The sequence below is a fragment of the Microtus ochrogaster genome, chromosome 7, assembly GCF_000317375.1.
Source record: "Microtus ochrogaster isolate Prairie Vole_2 chromosome 7, MicOch1.0, whole genome shotgun sequence".
Taxonomy (NCBI): Eukaryota; Metazoa; Chordata; class Mammalia; order Rodentia; family Cricetidae; genus Microtus; species Microtus ochrogaster.
This window is the reverse complement of record NC_022014.1, coordinates 46,467,522-46,489,208: the sequence shown is the minus strand read 5'-3', so window position 1 is coordinate 46,489,208 and position 21,687 is coordinate 46,467,522. Positions and strand designations below refer to the sequence as shown.

The window sequence follows — 21,687 nt, the reverse complement described above, 5'->3', positions numbered from 1 at the left end:
ATTAATAATTACTAATTAATAAATAATAATTATATTTTCATATGTATGGATTTTTTGCCTGCCTGTATGACTGCATCATGTTTGTGCAGTGCTCACAGAGGAGGGTATTGGGTCCTCTAGGACTGACTGGAGGTACAGGTGACGTGGGTGCTGTGAAGTGAACCCAGGTCCTTTGGAAGAGCGGTCAGTGTCTTAAACCCTGAACCCTCTCTCCAGCCCCAGATTTCTTTAGTTTAATGTTATGTGTATGAGCGCTTGCCTGCATGTATGTTGATGCACTACCACACAATTGCCTGGTGTCCACGGAGGCCAGATTGCATGGGACTGAAATCATAAACATTTATGAGCCACCATAAATAAGGCTGGGAATGGGACCTGGGCCCTCTGTAAGGACAACCAGTGTTCTCAATGGCTGAGCCATCTCTCATGTCTCTAAAAAGAGCAATCACAAGAAAACGTGATCATTATCTGTACAGGTTGTTGATGGTGATGGTTTCTTGGATGTTTGTATCTAAAGTCATGGGAACATTTTATGTTGTTTTCGTTTTTTCTTTTCTTTTCTCTTCTTTTTATTTCCAAGACAGGGTTTCTCTGAGTAGCTCTGGCTGTCCTGGAATTCATTCTTTAGTCCAGGCTGGCCTCAAACTCACAGAGATTCACCTGCCTCTGCCTCCTGAATGCTGGAATTAAAGATGTGTGCCACCAAACACAGCTGAAAGGTGGGAATTCTATGTATTAAGTATGTATAGTTTTTATATATGCCAGCCACACTTCAGGAAAGTTCTCAATTTTTCTGGTTTCATATATATATATGTAAATGTGCGCGTTTGTGAATGTGTGTCACATGAGTGCAGATACCTGCAGAGGCCAGAAGAAGGCATCAGAACCTCTGTAGCTGGAGTTACAAGTGGTTGTGAGCTTCCTGATGTGGGTGCTGGGAACTGAACTCAAGTCTTCTGGATGAGCAGGAAGTGCTCTTAACCCCTGAGACATCTCCAGTCCCAGGAAAATAGGTTTTAAAAAGGATCCTTTTTACATGGTAGTGTACGCCTTTAATCTCAGGACTCAGGGGGCAGAGACAGGAGGGTTTCTGTGAGTTGAGACCAGCTTGGTTTACATAGTGAACTCCAGGTAACCAGGACTACATAAAGAGACCCTGTCTCAAAAACAAAACAAAACAAAACAAAAACAAAACACAAAACAAAACAAAACAAAAAACCAAAAAAACAAAAACCAAAACCAACCAACCAAACAAAACAAAAATATCCTTGCTGGTGGGTAGAGATAAGCCTTAGTAGTTAAGAGCACTGATTGCTCTTGCAAAGGACCTGGGTTCAATCCTTAGCACAAACTTAGTGGTTTGTAATTCTTAGTATCCACATTATGGTTTACAACCATCCAGAACACCAGGGACCCGACACTACCTTCTGACTTCCGGGGGCACCAGGCATGCATGTGGCACATAGACATATAGACAGGTAACATACAAAAAGTAAAATATATGGATCTTTTTAAAAAAAAAGCATAATTGCTGGATATGGTGGTATGGTGGTACATACCCGTGACCCCAACAGTTAGGAGGCTGAGCAGGAGGATCACCATGAGTTAAAGGTTGGCTTCAGATATAGAAAGACCCTGCCTTAAGGAATATACTCACAGGGCCCCGTAACTAGGATGGGAATCTCTTGCCATTGTCTGGCTTGCCATAACCTGCCTGTAGTCTGTAATGTCACAATAATGCGGACAGCATCATGATTGTTCCCATTAACAATTATGAATGAGGATTTCCCCACAGAAATCTCTGGAACACTTTAACAGGCTGCAGATGATGGGGGTGGGACAGGTCTGAGGGCTCATCAATCCCCAGGACCCAGATGGAGAAATCAAAGAATGGGGACCCCTGCGAGCTGTCCATAACCTGTGCATACATAAATAAAAATTGAAAATATAATTACAAATAAATATCTAGTATAAGAAAGAATATATTATTTTATTTTTGAGACAGGGTTTCATGTAACCTAGGCTGACTTTGAGCTCGCTATGTGGCCAAGGATACACTGAACTGATCTAGCCTCTAAAGTTATAGAGTAAAATAGTCTTACACTCATAACTCCCTAAATCCCTCCCTAGATGGTTTACTTTGTTCTGTGTGAAGGAAGGCAGCAACCAGGATTAGTACCAAAAAAAAAAAAAAAATCCAATGTAAACAAACTAGGCACACACACAGCTGGGAACCTACTGTCTCAGCTGGGAAGCGGCAGGGGAGGCTAGTGGCAGCATACTCTAGCCACAGCTGACCTCTGCTCGGCTTGGATTTTAGGGAACGTCTATTTCCACAGCTAGAGATCTCCTCCAGGGTCTCACCGGTTCCTCCTCGGACCCAGGGGAGAACAGGGCTCTGTCACGTGACACTGCCTCCTCCAAAGAAGCGCACACTCTGGAAGTGATACTGGGTCGTTTATCCCGAGAGAATCTATGGTAGGGCTGGCATGTCCCCACAAGTCAGCAAGACCTCTCTGGATTCACACGGAATTGACTAGCTCTGGGGGTGGAAACATGAGGAAATGAGTCCGAAGCTTCTTGCAATCCCACAGTGCTTTGCTTGCTTTTCAGGGCGGACAGAGACGCAAAGCGTGCGGAGGAGTTTGCCGACTCCAGGACCCTTGTTTCTCTCTGACGCTGATTTTTCTTAGTTCAAATTTGCAAGGAAGAATCCTACTGGTCGGGGTTTGGTCAGGTTTTCTGTCCCTGCCCAATCAGCTTAGGCAGGCTGGGAGAGGAGGGGACCTGCTGCTACCTCCCCCTAAAGGTTGTGACTGGGAAGGATCAATGAGTCACCCTTCCAGTGCGGTTAGAACCCAACCCCAAGGGCTCACTCCCTATCCTAGCTTATTTTATTTACCTTTCGTTTGCAGCTAATTCCTTGGGATAGAAACATTCCCTTCTGGAAGGAAAGAGATACTTAAAGGGCAGGAAGCAGCCTAGCAAGCTCCAGGTCCTAGGTTCCCTCCCCAGCACCAGAAAGTAAAATAAAAAACCAGGAAGCTGTTGAAAGATCCGAGGCTTGGGAAGTTCAGTTATCAGACTCGTGGGGTCCCTTTCTAGATAGCCAACAGTCGCTGAAGACTCGGGTTGAACAGACTGCTAGCTGTGCACTGCTCCAGGGATGCATGCAGTTTTGGGGGCTGGGAGCTGTGATGGGCTGGGTTTCTCAGTTACCTTGAGTCACCTTGTAAATGCCTTCACACCTTCCTTGGTTTGCCAAGGGAGACTCTGGGTGGAACGCTTTAGTCGGCCATCAGTGAGTAGCTGTTTATTCTCTCCAGGAAAAGCGACACAAACCACTCACTGAATCTTAGTCTGCGTCATCCCCTGCCCCATGCATTTCATTTTAAGCTAACACCAATATTCCCAAGTTGAGGCTCTGAGCAGCTAGACTTTGTGCCCATGGTCACACAGCCCAAAGCTGCCTGGAAGCTGTCTTGGTGATTTCAAACTCTACCTGGGGCAGCTAGGGAGGACAGGGGAGGCCACCTAGAGCTCTCCAGGCTGGGGGACCTGAAAGGGATGCTGGGCTGGTACTTGGAGGGCGAGGAGGACCTTGAGCATTGGCTTTTTGCCCCACAACTGGGCATCAGAGCCCAGGGCCAAATGTAAGACTCTTGGAGACAAGTCTTCTCTGTCTCTCGGTCTTGTTCTTCGGACTCTGTCTCACCTTGATCGCTCCCCGGTGACTCAGCAGCTTACCTAGGCTTGCCTTACTCTGGGAGTGGGTTGGTCTTTGTTCTCAGGTAGATCGGCAGACTTGGGAAGTTATAGAAAAACTGTGGCCTGGCGATGGTGGCGCACGCCTTTAATCCCAGCACTCGGGAGGCAGAGGCAGGCGGATCTCTGAGTTCGAGACCAGCCTGGTCTACAGAGCTAGTTCCAGGACAGGCTCCAAAGCCACAGAGAAACCCTGTCTCGAAAAACCAAAAAAAAAGGGGGCTGGAGAGATGGCTCAGTGGTTAAGAGCATTGCCTGCTCTTCCAAAGGTCCTGAGTTCAATTCCCGGCAACCTCATGGTGGCTCACAACCATCTGTAATGAGTCTGAGGTCTGGTGCCCTCTTCTGGCCTGCAGGCATACACACAGACAGAATACTGTATGCATAATAAATAAATATTAAAAAAAAAATCTGTGGCTTGGACTCGGGTTCTTCCAAGCTCTGTACCACTGAACTCTGTCTGTCCCCAAGCGCGCGTGGGTGCGCGCGCACACACACACACACACACACACACACACACTTATCAGTTCCCTTCTTTCAGCCCACTGGAACAGCATTTTAAACCCAGAGCGGCCGCCAGTGTCCCAGCTGCCTTATTCAGCCACAATTGGTTGTGAGCAACCAACCAACTGGCGCTTTCTTCGCTGGACCCCAAATGCCTGGATTCTCCTAGGACGTCTGCTAGTTACAGGAAAAGGGTGTGAGATCCTCATTCACCCGCGATTACACAGATTCTCCAAGCTTGTTTTGATTTGGTTTGGCACGGGACGCTGAGAGTCACTCTAGGGAAGGAGACCATGTGCTGATGCTAGGCTGGGAGAAAGTGACGGTCCGTGCCACACTGCAGGAGGGCAGACATCCAGAACCTGCGTGACCTCTCCACGCAGTGAGATTCGGCAGGGAGTCCCCCCAAACTCACTTTGCCTTTTCTAGTTTCTCAGTTGCGTGGGAAATGGTGGCTAGCGGCTTCGCCACGAGGGAAAATAGCACGCAAATTTGCAGTGCAGAGCCGGCTGTCAGGGGAGTTTAATTCGCAAATCACTCGTTGACGCACGCGGGCGTGTCGCAGGCTCCGGAAACCTGGTGTAGCGAGGTCGGAACGCAAGAACAGTAGCCGCTCTGCCCTATGCAGTGCCACCTCCGGAGCCCCAGTGTCCCCAATGGGCCTCGGGATGACTCGCAGTCTCGAGGCTGCGCAAGGAGCCACAAGACTCCGGCGCCCCTATCCGCTGAGGTCCCCAGGCCACCGCTCAGTGTACCGGAAACTCCCCTCCCCCGTCTTCCCAAATGCTTCCAGTAGCCTGGAGGCTCTCGCAGTGACCCGCGTGTCCCCGCGCACGCACACACCTCACGCACGTCAGCTCCACGCTTCCCTATTGCTCCGTGCCCGGGTGCACGCAGGCCTTTACGCCCTGCCGCACACGGTCACAGAGCCACTGAGGGTCAGAGCACTGCGCGAGGGGTGGGAGAAAGACCCCGGGACAGATCTGGGCGCTGTCCGAGGTGGAGCCGGGGGTGGAGCTTCGGGGCCGGGCGCGCAGAGCTGGGGCGTGTCCGCGCCGCCGTGATCCGCGCTGCTCCTCCCTCGGCCCGCTCCCTGCGCTCGCAGCCTCCTCGCCGCAGCCCCCGCCGTAGCTGTCGCTGCTCCCGCCGTCACCACCTCCGAGGTAGGCGCAGCAGAGAGGGCCCGGGCAATGCCTGAGTCCCTGGGGGCCTCGGGCAGCGCTTCTGGGGAATCTCGAGGGAGGCGATCGAGGGACGATCGGGCGAGGGCACAGGGCCTAGGAGAAGGGCCCAGGGAAGGGTGAACCAGGGAGGATCATCGCGGGCCTGGAGGGTCAGCGGGCGGGTAGAGGAGGCCTGAAGGGCGGGCGCCGAGCGGATCTCAGGAGGGAGAGATTCGAGTCAGAGCATGCAAAACATCTGCAGTTGGGAGAGAGGGGCGATCTGGACAGACGGGCGGAAGGGCAAGGGCAGCCGCGTGCAGGCCCGGCGGGCCTCGGGTGTAGGTGACCTTCCCCAGCTGCGCCCTCTGGCTCTAGATCTTTCGGCGTGGATCTGGAAGAGAGACCCTTCCTCAGCCCAAGCTCGTCCCCGCCAGCCCCGAGAGTCTGTGCAGACCCAGCTTCCTCCGCCGAGAGGACGAACTCCAGGCATGGCTATACCCTGGTGCCCCTGGCCCCTACACGCCCTGGTCGGCCCACACCCGGTGTAGGTGGCGCTGGGTCCCTCCCGCGCATGCCACTGCCTTCCCAGACCGAACGGGCTGTCCTGGGTGGACTTAGGCCTCAGGGACTAGAACCTGGGCCTAGACTGGAGGCAAGACCCCAAGGGGAGCCGTATGCCTTGGCCTCCTTGGCCTTAGGAATGGATTCCTTGTTCTGTGTCGTCAAATGCGACTGTGCATTCGGAAAACTGTTTTCAGGGCCTGACATCTGATTGGAGGCCCACAACTCTGCGTGGTTTGTCCAAGGTCACACTGGTAGGAAGATTTCAAACTTCAGTTTTTTTTTATCTGCGAATTAGGAACAATTATATATACTTCATTGAGTTTGGGGGAAAGAATAAAATGATCCGATTAACAAGAAGCCTTTAGGCATGCAGAAGGACACCTTAGAAACTTTGACACTTACCTTAGGAGCTTTTTGAGGAGGATTGAATTCACCCCGGCACCCCCCTGCCCACCAGACCATTTGTTTCACATGTGTCCTGGAAGGAACTCAAGTCTAGTTCTGTTATTTTAATGCCATTGATACCATGTTAGTAACAAGCATTTGTGCACCGCCAGGTATTGAGTAACTGGAGGATAATTTATGAAACACTGTCAGCTGTCAGGTAGAGAGCATCAGGTCAGACTGCAGACCCAGCTGGCTTGCAGGAAGGATCTGGGCTTAGCCCAGTCCTGTGCCGTCTAAAGCCCCCTCCCCTTGACCAGAGAGATGGGTGAAGGGCTTCTTTACCCAGGCAGCTTTGTCTTCAGGATCTTGGGTGGAACCACTTGGCCCACAGTAGGTGGGTAAGAAAGGTCTGTGGGACTAAATTTCATTTTTAAAAGTGTCTATTTAAATGTACGTGTCTGTGCCTATGTGAATTTGTGTGTATGCATGCAGGGGCCCTCAGAGTTCAGGAAGAGGGTATTGGATCTCCTGAATCGGAGTTATAGGCAGTTGTGAACCGCCCGATGTGGGTCTGGGAATCAAACCTGGGAACCTCGGCAAGAGCAGTATGCACTCGTAACCCCCAGCCACCTCTCTATTTTTTTTCACTAAAAAAAAAAAATGAATGTGGACCTACCATGTGCCACCCTTCACTACCCCAGCAAGTGGCACATGGTAGGTCCACATTCAACTGTGGACTCTTGAACACCCATTAGGAGACAGGGGCATCTCACTCACTTCCGGAAGCTATCCTGGCCTCGCAGAGTCACCGACGTTTAAAGAGCTATAGGGCACGTATTCACCTACAGCGGTAGCCATGAGAGATGAGAACCAACTCCTCTAATGTTCCACAACTTCCCAGCTCTTGTGGGGACTTGTCAAACGGGTGTTTCTGGGCTTGGAGCTAGAGTGACGCGAGTGAATGGGATTCTGGCCAAGGTCTTAGGCCTGATGCACTTTCCCTTTCTGACAGGTGTCTGTGTGGGCTGGTGCCTACTATCCTGTGGCTTCGAGTAAGGTGCCCACCCCTTCCCCCTGCTGTGGCAGTGGGTACTCCCAGGTGATTGCTTTTTTTCTGATCTCTAGAATGAGGCTTTAGATGGGCTGTTTGGGACCACAGAGTACTCATGCTGGACCAGAGGCAGGTGTAGACTCTGGACTCTTGAGATGGTGGTGGTGAGGGTAACCCCAACCCCTCCCCACTCCCCATCGTCAAGGTGATCTGAGGCCCTTTACTCTTAAAGAAATTTCCCACGGTACGAGGGACACCTTCGGTGGTGGTGACCGAGGGACACTGGCCGAGAACTGCCAAAGCCAAGAGGTCAACCCCCCCACACGATTCCAGAAAGGTTGTGGTCTGTAGCTTTGTGCTTTCCCCAGGTTCCCGTGGTAGTCATCAAGAAAGGAGGTTGGGAACATGCTCAGCTGTGCCTGGGCACGGACCTCCATTTCACTGTTAGTCACAGGATCTAAGCACTTTACCTATGGCTGAGAAAGAAAAAACTCCAGAGGGCAGCCTGGGCTCTCAACACTGACTGGACTGACAAGAGGCACAGGGTCTAACTCAGGTTAAGTAACTTTCCTATGTCTTAGTTTTTTCTGTTATAGAGGGTTTTTTTTTTTTTTTAATTTGCTTGTTTAGTTGTTTCGTTGTGGTTTTTTTCTTTTTTCTTTTCTTTTTTCTGCTTTTGTTTTTAAAAAAGTTATTTGTTTGGAGGCCGGGCGGTGGTGGCGCACGCCTTTAATCCCAGCACTCGGGAGGCAGAGGCAGGCGGATCTCTGTGAGTTCGAGACCAGCCTGGTCTACAGAGCTAGTTCCAGGACAGGCTCCAAAGCCACAGAGAAACCCTGTCTCGAAAAACCAAAAAAAAAAAAAAAAAAAAGTTTTTTTTTTGGAGGTGGCAGCCCATGTGGAGGCCGGAGGACACCTTTCTGATCTTCCTGTCTCCGCCTGAGTTTTGGGATTGTAGCTGTGTTCCATCACACCGGGGCCCGCTGTAGAAGTGTGATTGTCGCTGTTGGCCATTCTGTGACCCCACTGTGTATCCTTGGCGGCTAGCACAGGGTAGTTCTCTGCTCTTACCCCCACGCTGCACTGCTGCTGTACTGTGAGGAGCTGGTAGGTGTGAGTTTGTAAAGTAGAAATCACCGTCTGGTCGGGAACAGGGGGAGAGATACATAGCTGGTGTTGACCATCTGCAGTGGACAGTGCCCAGATGAACCAGTCCTGTTTCCAGCAAGGACCTTAGAACTGAGTCTTAGAAGGGCTGGTTTTCCCTGGGATGACATGGGAGGTGTTCTTCTAGGGCCTGGCTAGACAGCATCCAGCTGAACAATTCCTCTTTATGGACAAGGTGGACTCTGGACCCTGTGGGTCAGGGTGAGTCTTTGACAAGATGCTCAGAAACCATTATTATAATAGTGAATGTGCAAAACAAGGGCTTGGTGAGATCCCTGGCCACAGGTACGGCAACAGAAGCTATTGGGTTGGCATGGAGCGCAGTAGAATGCTTGTCCAGCATGCAGGAAGCCTTGGGTCCCATCTCCAGCACTGTAGAAAGTCAGTCTGATGGGGCGAACACTCTGGTAGAGGTGGAGGCAGAAGGATCAAGTTCAAGGTTATTCTTGGTGACCTAACGAGTTTGAAACTCACTGATGGGTTACTTTATACCTTGTCTCCAACAAAAATAAACTGGGCAGTGATGGTTTACAACTTTAATCCCATCACTTGGGATTAAAGGCAGAGACAGAGGCAGATTGGGAGGCAGAGGCAGGCAGGTCTCTGTGAATTCGAGGCTAGCCTGATCTACAGAGTGAGTTCCAGGACTGCCAGGGCTACACAGAAAAACCAAAACCAACCAACCAACCAACCAAACAAACAAAAGCACTATCCATCTGCTCATTAACCAATAATTTGATCTATCATCTATCATCTTGATAGAATTCTAGTTGTGTTTGTTTCGTGCCTGCTGTGTGTACTAGCCACAGTATTAAATGCTTTATATTGATGAAAAATGGGGTCAGAGAGACTGACTAACCTGGGGTCTTTTACCTAAAAGGGGAGTAGGATGTGGGTCCAGATGCTATTGATTCCCAAGGCTGGGTGCTTAAAGAACTGTCTGTGTCAACCCCCATGCTCCTGTGAGGGCTCTTGAGGTGCCTGGGGCTAGACCTTCGACCCTAAAGTGCTGGCTGCCTGCATTAGCCTTCCCCACTTCATGCGTGGGTGAGTGGGTAGGCAGGCTGCCCTGAGTCAGCTGTATTCTCCCAAGCCTTTTGGAAGACTGTGCTGCTGGTGGTGTCCCAGCTTCCAGAGTGTTTTAAAATAGAAGCAACAACGCCTGGAAAGCCAGGCTGCCCCCTGTGAGACTCTGTGGAGGGGGGAGGGAGGGCAGCTGCTTTGGGAACATAGCTTGCTTCCAGAGCAAGGGCCAGTGCCTTGCAAGCTCTGGATCCAGTGACCGGTGACTGCAAAGACAGTGCTGTGCTGGTGTGTGTGTGTGTGTGTGTTTATGTTTATGTCTGTCTGTTGTATGTGTGGGGACTCCTGAGCTGAGCCTGCCTTCCTCTGGGAGGTTGATTCTCCGCCCCCATACTCCCCACCTCGGTCCCAATGGCTGGGGATAGGTGGCTGATTTTGCTGTAATTGAACCTGGCCTCTTTTATTTTCATTGTGTGTGTGTGAGTGTTCTCCCTGAACATATGTTAGCACACCACATTCATCTGGGTCCGGAAGAGAGCATCGGATCCCCTTAAACTGGAGTTACAGGTGGTTGTGAACCTCTACGTGGGTGCTGAGAACCAAACTGTGGCCCTCTGCGAAAGCAGCCAGTGCACTTAACTGCTGAGCCATCTCTCCATCCCCTGATACTGCTTGGGTCCATTTCTGCTCTGGCAAACCACCCAAAACTGTTGGAGAAACAGCAGAGCCAAAAGTTGTCCCATGATTCTCTCCTTCAGAGGGGACTCCTGGATGGTGATGGGGGAGTTTAGTCACTGTGTTGGTTTGGCTCCTGACAGTATCTAGCACACTATTGTCTGGTTATCCTTGCGTATAGTGAAGTCATTTGCAAAAATGGGACCGGGATTTAGGGTACCTGAGAAAAGGCTGTGGGTCTTTTCATACCTGGGGGCTCCTCTGCCTTCCTGATGTCCTTCCACAATCAACTATAGCTACCTGGATGGTCTGGGAGATGCTGTAGCAGGGTGGCTCCTGTTCTTTGGGAAGTTGTCCTGTTTCCCCCTGGCTTTTGGAGGTGGGGGTCTGAGCTCTCTGCGGGTGTTATCAGCGTTCAGAAGACTTTATTTCCTGACTGGCTGTGAGAGCCATAGCCACCCCGATGCCTGTGACACCCACAGGCAGAGTCTATGTCAGTTTTGGGGTTCTGGTGGGTACATAGTGAAGAATGAGCCTGGTCTTTTTTTTTGTAGAGCATTGCTGCCTGCTCCCAGGCAGTTTGCCCTGGCAATTCTCACATACACTGGAGTTAAGGAGTTCTGCCCTGCTCTTGCCTCCTGGGCAGAGTGGCTCAGATGTTGGTGGTCCCTTGGCAATGGAATGTGCCCCTATAGGCCTTGCCCAGTGATAGGGCTACTGTCTCAAGTTTTAGTTGGTTCTTAGAACTGATATGGACACTATCTATATAGCTCTTTTCCTTCCGGCATCTTAAAACTTTATTTTATATCAATGGGTATTTTGACTGCATGTATGTATGATGTATGTATGTATGTATGTATGTATGTAGCATGTATGCACACCATTTGTATACCTGGTATCCTCAAAGGGCATTGGATCTCCTGGAATTGGAGTTACAGACAGTTGTAAGCTACGATGTGGGTGCTGGGAATTGAACCCAGGTCCTCTGGAAAAGCGGCCATTGCTTTTAACCAACCAGCCATCTCTCCAGTCTCTTAAGACAAAAAAAACAAAAAGCCAAGTGGTGGTGGTTTACGCCTTTAATCCCAGCACTCAGGAGGCAGAAACAGACAGAGACAAGCAAATCTCTGTGAGTTCAAGGCCAGCCTGGTCTGCACAGCAAGTTCCAGGACAGGCTCCAAAGCTACAGACAAACCATCAACACATACACAAAGATTTATTTTTTATTTTATATTCTATATGTGCACTATGTGTGTGCAGTGCCCAAGAAGCCAGAAGAGGGCCCAGGAGCTCTGGAGCTGGTTGTATTGATGGTTGTAAGCCACCATGTGGGTGCTGGAAACCCAGCCCAGGTCCTGTGAAGAGCAGTCAGTGCTTTTGGCCTCTCTGCCTTTCCTTTAGCCTTCTGGCGTCTTGACTGTCGTGACATGTTGGAACATTGCTGACTTCCGGTATCTTCCGCTCTTCACGACATGTAAATAACGAAGTAGAATGAAAAATGGAAACCACATCTGACCCTCATATCTACCTTCCTGACTCCCTGTTCCTCCCCGAGGCAGCCATCCTGTTCATGGGACCCATCTTTTCTGTTCCCTCCGGCTTGCTCACAAGTTGGCAATTGTGCAAAGAGGCGCATGTAAAAGGACCTTACATTAAAATTGACGAGGAGTTAGAAATTTCCTGTGGTGCGCCGTTTTCTTTTTCTTTTTTGAGATAATGTCTCACTCTGTAGCTCTGACTATCCTGAACTCACTAAGTCGACCAGAGGCTGTCCTTGAACACACAGAGATCTGCCTGCAGCTGGGATAAAAGGCACCTTTTTTTTTTTTTTTTGGTTTTTCGAGACAGGGTTTCTCTGGAGACTGTCCTGGAACTAGCTCTGTAGACCAGGCTGGTCTCGAACTCACAGAGATCCACCTGCCTCTGCCTCCCGAGTGCTGGGATTAAAGGCGTGCGCCACCACCGCCCGGCTAAAAGGCACCTTTAATCTATACCCAGCTTTAAACCACACCCAGCTTGGATTTCTCTTCATTCAGCTGCTTGCAGTGTTCTCTGTTCCCACATACAAATCTACCACTATTTTTATTTTTTTTAAATATTTATTTATTTGTTATGTATACAATATTCTGTCTGTGTGTATGTCTGCAGGCCAGAAGAGGGCACCAGACCTCATTACAGATGGTGAGCCACCATGTGGTTGCCGGGAATTGAACTCAGGACCTTTGGAAGAGCAGGCAATGCTTTTAACCACTGAGCCATCTCTCCAGCCCTATTTTTATTGTTTTGAGACAGTCTCCTAACTCAGGTTTCTCAAATTCCCCACACAGTCAAGGATGACCTTGAACTTTTGATCCCTCTGCTTCCTGTCCAGCACTGGAATTTCAGGCTTCTGCCTCCACATCCACCCACCTCATTGTTTCAGTGACTATTTGGTAGTCCTTAGTCTGTTAGTACCCTGCTCTTGGTTCATTTTCCTAGTGATGAGCATGTTGGTAACTTCACCTCCAGGTTTGGTGTGGTTACATAGTTTTTGGGTACCCAGATCACTACAGTGGGGTGTGTTCCTAGGAGTAAGATAAAGGCTGAGTTCATTGTCCCTTTATTGCCCTCCGAAGGGACTGTATCCACACCCTGTTTCCTGGATCTCAGCATTGGCATTTTGCCAGTCTTGGGGTTGTCACTCTGCAGTGGCTCCTGGAATGAACCCGTGCCTGGTGTTGAGACCTAAAACAGTAAACTCTGAGGGTACTGGGTCCCTCAGCCTGGGCTCTCCTCTTCCTTAGAGAGGTTCCTGCTCTGGGGGTCTCCGGGTCTAGTCTACTCTGGCTCCGGCAGCTGCCTTGCGTGGGAAGTGCCTACTTCCTGGTTACATTGTAATTTTCTTGTTCCTATTGTCAGACAGAGTTTCTACTTTCCTCCTTTTGTTACAATGATACTCTTTACTAAGCACCGTGGGCCTAATAGCCCTGGTTCATCCCGAGCTCCCCACCCGCTCCCTCCCCGCCCCTTTTATTCTCTGCCCTTCTTTCTTCCCTTAAATTTTCTGTGTGCGAGTGCTTTGCTTTTGCGCATGTGTGTGTATCATGTGTCCACAGAAGTCTAGAAGAAGTCTAGCATTGTAGATAGCTGTGAGCCCCGTGTGGGAGTTGGGGCTCAAATCCAGGTCCCCTGCAAGACCAGCGAGTGAGTACTTTTAATCTCTGAACCATCTCTCCAGCCTCTCCTCCCCTCCATTTTTGAAACAGAGTCTTACTTGGTTTAGGCTGGTTTTGAACTCACTCTGTGACCCACGCTGACCTTGAATCTCTTCCGTTTCTTCTGACTCTACCTCCCGAGGGCTGGGATTAAAGTCCTGTGCTACCAAGCCTGGTTTAGGTAGTGCTGGGGGCCTTATGCTAATGCTAGGCAAACACCCTCCCAGCCGAGTCTCATCCCACCCCTCTGAAGCTCTCTGAAGCTGCTGCGGCAAAAAGCACTGTGAAAACTCATCTTGCAATACCACTTCGGTAGGGCTGATGAGACGGCTCACTAAAGGTAAAGGCTTTTGCTGCCAGGTCTGAAGACCCGAGTTTGGTTCCCAGAACTTACATGGTGGAAGGCGAGAATTTAGAACTGCAAGTTGCCCTCTGACCGCCACAGGTGCACCATGGCACACACAGGTTCACTAAATACATGTAATTAAAAATATGACATGCACCACCCATTGCGTGTTTGCTCACGAATGCCCATTATATGCCAGTCCTTGACATCTGTAGATACATTTGGACAAACATATGCTTGAGGCTCTGAGGAGCCTTGAGTTCAGGGTGTGGGAGGAGGAGGGGAGGGTGGGAGAGTGGTGACTGAGCAGCTGTCACTCGTGTAGTTGATGAGTTAGGAAGATGTTGCCGGTCCCCCCACCCCACCCCCCAGGTCCCACGATGGGGGTTATGTAAGTGTGTTGTGTAGACTGCTAGGTGATATATAATCCTTTCCCTCAGAGCTTCCAGTATGGCTGGGTATTCATTCCTTAGGCTGGAGGGGTTGGCTTCGTTTGTTCAAGGTCGGCCAGGGCAGACTTGGGTTGGTAGGCTGGCAGACTGGAGGGGAGGCAGGGAGCTCTGCCGCTTGTGACTTGCTGGTCCTCTTCAAAGCTGGTCTGCTTTGACGTGCCCTACCCATCCTCCTGTGTTCTTACCTCTTACTGGCATGAAGCCCCCAGGCTGTGCTTTGGTTCCAACACCCAGGCAGAGCTATAGTCTTTTCAGGATGCCTCCTGTCTGTGTGCAGGGCTGACTGCCTGACTGTGTGGGGCTGACTGTCTGACTGTGTGCAGGGCTGACTGTCTGACTGACTGTGTGCTGGGCTGACTGACTGTGGGGCTGGCTGCCTGACTGTGTGCGGGGCTGGCTGCCTGGCCTGTGTTGGGCCGCTCCGCTTCATGCTCAGTGCTGGCTTCTGAAGGGGTGTGGGTGATGCTGCAGAGGCTGTTCTGTGGAGACAGCTGTGTATCCACAGTGCCTGATGACTGACCTTCTGGTGTCAGTCATCTGACACCAGATCTGACACCAGGGGCCTGGGCTGGCTTCTACCTCCAGGCAGGGTTAAGAGAGTGAGAGGATGCATCCCTTTCTAGCCCTCACTCTCGGACTGAGGAGCCTGCGCTTTGTTCTGAGTGAGTTCTGAGTGCGAGGAAATGGGTATCTTATGGGTGCTGTTTATTTTTGTCGGGAGATTGCGCTGCTCTGGAGAGGCAGAACCCTCCTCTTGTCTCGGGCTGCCCTAATCCTGCTGGGTAAATGCAGCACAAGGTGGGGCGTGGGGGCCTGGGGGGCAAAAGGGGAAGCCACGGAAACCTAGCAGCAGGGGGCGTTTGATCACGCCCAGAGGGGTGTTGCCTCTGGCCCAAGAGAAAATTTTATTCCCCTCCCCCCAAAAGGTGGAGGGCACACCTTCCAGGCTGGACGTGGACAAGCCTGTCACCTTGTCTTAACGGCCTGGACTTGGGGACATTATGTTCCCCTCTCTGTTCATGGGACTTAGGAAAGGGTGTTAACTTGCAAGTGGGGAAGCTGGTATCCTCAGTGGCTGACGTAAAACGTTGGCAGCTAGGACTGTTTTTGTGTGCTACAAGTTCACTTACATGCAGCAGGTGCCAAATAAAGGCAGCATGGTAGAATGATCAGAGGGGACCCCATAGAGCCTGCGTGTCCCCCCCCCCCCTCTGAGCTCTGGCGTCCCATCTCTCGTCCTGGACACTAATCTCCTTAGTGCTGATAATGTAGCTGATGTTTGCTGTGGGTTTTTTTTTCTTTTTTAGCAGGTGGCTTTCCATGCTGGGCTTGGGATTAGTGTCTAAAGACGCATTTGGGGAACACTAAATAGTGAACACTCTGGCGTTTACTCAAGGTGGATCTGGTCTAGATGCAGAGATGCCTGTCTGCAGGGTGGGTCCTGGGGGCAGACTTTTCTGGAGGTCAGGGAAGAGTAGTGGGAAGGAGCTGGCCTCTGACAGACGACAGACTGGAGACACAGCCCCGTTGGCGGAGGCTTCATCCCAAATGCTTGGTCTCCTAGCACTCTCAGATGGAGACAGGAAGATCAGAAGTTCAAGGACATCCCTGTCCACGTAGTGTGTTTGAGGCCAGCCTGGGCTGCATAAGATCCTGTCTCAAAAGAAAAATAAAAAATTAAAAACTGAAAATCAGGCACATATGTGGGCAGGCACACTATCAAGATGGCTCAGGGGTTAAGAGCTCTGATGTTTTACTTTATTTATTTATTTATTTATTTATTTATTTTGAAATACGGTTTCTCTGTGACCCTGGTTGTACTGGAACTCACTTGCAGTCCACGTTGGCCTCCTGAGTGCTGGGAATAAGGGTGTGTTTTAACACTGGACCTGAGTTTGGTTCCCACCTCCCACTTTGGGTAGTTCACAGTCACCTGTAAGTCTAGCTCCAAGAGATCGGGTGTCTTCTGGTCTCTGCAGGCACCTCTGCACATGTGGCACATACGTCACACACACGTATTCACACACACAGGTATACACAAATATAAAATGAAATTCTAAAAATTGGTCAGAGTGTGGGTTTTAGCGACCTTGGATCCTTCCGATGGGCCTGGTCCCTCTGTTCCTGCCTGTTGGGGAGAGACAGCTCTGTCTACAGGTGGCTCTTTTTGTTCACTTTATTTTGTTCATTTCTTAAATCTTTTATTTTATATGTGTAAATGTTTTGTCTGCATGTGTGTTTGCACTATGTGCGTTAGATCCCCCCAGAACTGGAGTTATGGACAATTGTGAGCCACCATGTGGGTGGTGGGAATTGAACCTGGGTCCCTTGCAAGAGCAGCAAAGTGCTCTTAAACAAGGAGCCCTCTCTCCATATCCCTGGGTTTGTGTTCTCACAGATAGTTCTTAGCCCAGGCAGAGATGGGGAATGTTCTGGGCTCTCCACTGAGATGCTCTGCAGGTCTGCTGGGCTGCGTTACCTTCCAGCCCGGGCTGAATGCTGCTGACTTTTCTTAGGAAGGGTCAGGCCCATCTGGCCTGAGGTGTGTGTGCCATTTTCCAAGGCCTGGGTGTGAAGTCTGCTGCCTGCCACTGGGGTATGTGTGCCTGCTGGAAGGGGCTGGTGGGAAGAGGAGAGTCCCCAGTTCTAGAAGAGCTGAAAGCAAGGCAGGATGAGCAGAGCCTCTGAACATGTGAAGTCCAGCCCGGACTGCAGACAGCATTGGAGCCCATGGTTGGGTCTACTATAGTATGCACTGCATACTCTATGGTTGTGGGCTGTCTTTTAATTTTTTTAATGACAATTATTTATTTATTGATAGGTTGATTTATTATGTGGAGGTCACAAGGTAACTTTTGGGAGTTGGTTCTTCCTTCCATCCTGCTTGTTTCAAGGATCCCACTGAGATTGTCAGGTGTGGCAGCAGGTGCCTTTTCCTGCTGGGTTATCTTGCTGGCCCTGCTTTGGGCTCTCTGTGGTCTCTGAAGGGAAGACTTTGGTCAGTTGATTCATTGTTTCCTGGGATCACCTGAAGTCTTTCCCAGGGGGTTCCCAGTTGCTGAGAACATACAAGAATATTCCTGTTTGTGTGTGCATACATGTGTCACACCAGGTGTACATGTGTCTCACCAGGCCTACGTGCGTCACACCAGGCATACGTGTGTAGCAGCATATATGCAGATTTAGTTTGATAATTTAGGTGTACGATATCTTAGAAGTGAAAGGAACCAGGCTGGGAATTTAGCTCAGTCGGCAAAGTGCCTGCCAGTGTACACAAAACCCTAAGTTTAACCCCAGCAAAGTACAAAGGAGGTGTGGTGATGTGTGCCTGTAATCTCAGCAGTTCAGGGGTAGAGGATTAGAAATGCAATGTTATCCTTTGCTACAATAGAAAGTTCCAGGTGAACCTGAACTACATGAGACCCTGCCTCAGGAAGAGGGGAAAAAAGTGGAACCTCTCTTTAGGTTAGTGAAGTTAATGATGCTGAGATGGGACTTTCATTCATGGCGTCTTCTCTTCTAGGACAGCCGTCACAGGGTGCGCTGTCCCAGAGTAGGGTTTAAATTTTTTCTATACAGCTTGTCAATATAATGTTATCCTTACAGCAGAGACCATCACAGTTACTCTTTCCCTGACCACTGAGATGCTGAATAAATATTTGACTCAGGCATGTGTAACAACCAGCGCCCTCTTCTGGCTTCCTAGGGTACCCACACCCTTGTGTGCGTACTCATCCACAGACACATTAACAAAAAGAAAAGCTAAAAGGAAGAGTTTTTAATTTGTTGATACTATTGACGGAACCCAGGGCCTTAGTGGGTATGCTTAGTGGGTGTGCTACCCCTGGGCTCTAGGCTCAGCTCCCCAGATAATACTTTGATAGTGGCTTTTGTTTTGTTTTGTTTTTGTTTTCAAGACAGGGTTTCTCAGTGTGTAGCCCTGGCTGTTCTAGAACTCTCTCTGAAAGCCAGGCTGGCCTCAAACTCAGAGACCCTCGTGCCTCTGCCTCCCAAATGCTGGATTAAAGGTGTGCAGTACCACTGCCTGGCTGATAGTTGCTTTTAAAAATAAAGGCCCAGTGGGGCTAGAAGTGGCTCAGCAAGTACTTGCTGCTCTTACAGAAGTCCCATCTTCCACGGAGACGCAACTATCTGTAGCTCCACTTCTAAGGAGTTCCAGATGGTTACCGACTTTCCCCCTTTTGGCCTCCTCAGGCATCGGGCATGAGTTTGTGCATTTACATACATGCAGGTAAACGCATAAAATAAAAATGAATAAACTTTTAAAAGCCACATTGGAGTACAATAAATGCTTAAAGCCTTGCTTGGTGTAACAGCACATTCCTGTAATCCCAGAGGCTGGAGGGTCAGGAGTTCAAGGTCATCCTGGGCTACTTAGTTTCCTGAGGCCAGGAGAAAATACTCTGACCAAAACTACTTGAGGCAGTTTGTCCTGGCTCAGTGTTCAAGGGTGCTGTACAAGGGGCAGGAGATGCCATATACAGGTGTGTGTGTGTGTGTGTGTGTGTCATACACTGAGCGGGAGGTGCCGTGCGTGGGGCGGGAGATGCCATATGCAGATGTGTGTGTGTGTGTGTGTGTGTGCCTTTGTGTGCCATGTGCGGGGCGGGAGGTCAAGGCAGCAGGGTCTTGGCAGCGGGTCACAGCCAGGAAGCAAGCAGGGAGCTGCTGAGTGCTGTTCTCTGCTCCGTTCCTCGGTTTAGACAGCCTGGGAGCTCAGTCTAGGGAATGGTGCAGTGAGGTCTCTTTCCAAGGTAATGCTAGATTCTGGCAAGCCTGACAATATCAACCATCACAGTGAGACAGTGAGTTCCGGGGTAACCTATGCTATATGAGATTTTTGCCAAAAAAAAATAAAAAAATGCTTCCCATTTACTTGCTGCTCTAGTCTCTCAGTGGCAGGAGCAGTTATACGCATGGGATAAAATAATATCAGACAATTGTAAATTGAGATTTTTCTCTCTTCTGCATGGTCTAGACGTTGTTCTTGGTGCCTTATATTTAAATGTGAGCAGGATTTAGTCAAGGGTGTTTGCAGTTAATACTGTTTTCATTAATTAAAAAAATACTAATGAAAATAATTGCCAGGTGTTGTTGGTGCCCATCTTCAATCCCAGTATTCCAGGAGACAGGGGCGGGTCTCTGGGTTTAAGGTCAGCCTGGTCTACAGAGTGAGTTCCAAGAAAGACAGGACCTCAAAAAACAAACAAACAAAATTCTTTTTTTTTTTTTTACAATTTTAAAAAATTATATTTAGTTGTTTTATGTATGTGTGTGTGTGTGTGTGTGTGTGTATGTAGTGGGTGCAGAGGTCAAAAGACAACTTCCTGGGGGAGCTCTGCCCTGTGAGTCCCAAGGACTGAACTCAGGTAGCCAGGCTTGGTAGGGAAAGGCTAAAGAGCCACTGAGCCATCCCCTGGGCCCTGGATTCCCTTTTGTAGCATGTGATTGGGTTTCTTTTCATGTGAGGGGTTACCTAGCTTGTCATACTGTAAAAGTGGTCCCCGAATGTGAAGATGATGTGAAAAGCTGGCCTGGAGGAGGCACGTGAACGTACTCATTGATACCAGTCGAGAGAATGAAATCAGAGCCGTGTGTGTGGAATACATCGATCGCTGTGGGGAACTCTGGTTCCCCTCTGCGCAGTCACTGGCTGAAACAGCCGGGCGTTTGTAAGAAGATATGCCATATTGGCGAGAGTTCTGAGGTTCAGCAATGTCGCTGGCTCCTGGGAACGTGTCTTTCAAAGTTCATTCATCGTCAAATATTGACTGACGCTCTCTGTGCTCTGGTCTGTGCTTAGGCCTGGGGCTGCTAAAGTCAGGTCGATCACTAAGTTCCTGCACGTCTGGCCTCAGAGGAAGGGCGAGACGGCTCACGTCACACCCACACCCGGCAGGGAAAGATGCCTGGGACTTTTAGAGCTGGGTGGTTTTTATTGGTTGTTTAATTATATCAAATAACTTTTACTGGTGGTAAACTAATTTCCATAATTACCGATGCATTCATTCATATTGGTGCTTCTTTTATTGTGGCAGAAGATGGCTGTGCCTCCCACATATGCTGATCTTGGCAAGTCTGCCAGGGATGTCTTCACCAAGGGCTATGGTGAGTGTTGGAGGGAGGGAGGAATGGAGGGCCTTTTACCTACGAACGGTGTTTGAGACACTTGGTGGTCAGTTCCCAGCTGTGCAGTCAAAAAGATGAGCTTCCTGAGGCTGTGCGCCACCCAGTGGCGAGGCTCAGGCATTGCAGGACAAGTAGCTGACGCTGCGTCTGCCCCAGTAGAAGAATGACATTCTAAATTTAGCCTGACGGGCCTACCAGCCCTGATGACTGTGTCTCTGCCAGCTGCTGGGAATCTCCCCCACTCCCTTCTCCCCGGCCCTGCATGGGCACAGGTGGGGCCTGCGTTCTCAGTGTGCCCCTGTTGCATCGGCTTCCCATAAGCAGCAGCAGGCGTCAGGTGCCCTCAGCACTTAGGGCTGTAGTGAGTTTCTGTAAGCATCTCCAGTTGGCCAGGAGGAAGGCAGAGGTGTCCTAGTTTCCAGTTTTTATTTTTCTAGTGCTGGGGATCCAACCTAGGGCCTTGAGCTTGCTAGCAATCGTTCTACCACTGAGCTGTAGCTCCAACCCCTCTGGCTTGGTTAGTTAACCTGTTTATGGTTGTTTTTCTTTTTTAGGCTTTGGCTTAATAAAACTTGATTTGAAAACGAAGTCGGAGAATGGATTGGTAAGTTGTTCTGCTTGCACGGGACAGTATATTTGTTTCTGGCCAGTAGGGGGTGCTGTGTCCTGACTGGCTGAGCCGGAAGCAGTTGCCTATTTGGATTGTGTCCTTTGTGCTTGTCCGGCATCTTATCTGTGTGATAGGTGGTCTGGGACTGTAGTAGCTGCTGAATTTTCCATATTCATAGGAAAATGAGAGTGGCCTCTGGTAAAGTGCCCTTATGTTTGTTGCTTTTTTACAAGTTATTTTGTGGTGTTGGAAGGAAATCAAACTCTGACCCTAACACACTGTACACATATGCTCTACCATTGACCTAAACCTCTAGTCTGGTTACTCCTTGATGTTTCTTACTTTAAAATTGGCCTTTCTTTTTCTCTTCTCTTTTTTTTAAATAATTTATTTAACTTTATTTTATGTGCATTGGTATGAAGATGTCAGACCCCCTAGAACTGGAGTTACAGTTGTGAGCTGCCATGTGGGTGCTGGGAACTGAAGCTGGGTCCTCTAGAAGAGCCGCCAGTGCTCTTAACCACTGAGCCATCTCTCCAGCCTCCTTCCTTCCTTCCTTCCTTCCTTCCTTCCTTCCTTCCTTCCTCTCTCTCTCTTTTTTCTCTCTCTCTCCCTCCCCTTCTTCCTTCCTCCTCC

At 49.7% G+C, this 21,687-nt stretch overlaps 1 protein-coding gene and 1 non-coding gene across 4 annotated transcripts in view; both read left to right on the top strand.

The window, feature by feature from the left end:
- The first annotated feature begins 5,161 nt into the window (after window positions 1-5,161).
- The window catches only part of Vdac1 (voltage dependent anion channel 1), a 29,872-nt gene continuing 13,346 nt past the window's right edge, over window positions 5,162-21,687 (top strand). The window contains exons 1-4 of one of the 3 annotated variants that reach the window (XM_005350105.3): window positions 5,162-5,432; window positions 7,396-7,482; window positions 20,351-20,420; window positions 20,996-21,045. In XM_005350105.3, the coding sequence (XP_005350162.1) occupies window positions 20,354-20,420; window positions 20,996-21,045 (117 nt within the window). In that variant the 5' untranslated portion in view covers window positions 5,162-5,432; window positions 7,396-7,482; window positions 20,351-20,353. The remainder of the gene's footprint in view (window positions 5,433-7,395; window positions 7,483-20,350; window positions 20,421-20,995; window positions 21,046-21,687) is intronic. The other 2 variants (XM_005350104.3, XM_005350103.3) reach the window with 2 other exon arrangements.
- On the top strand, window positions 19,177-19,296 carry LOC113456384. The gene has a single exon (XR_003377206.1). It is a non-coding gene; the product is annotated as a small nucleolar RNA SNORA20 (small nucleolar RNA).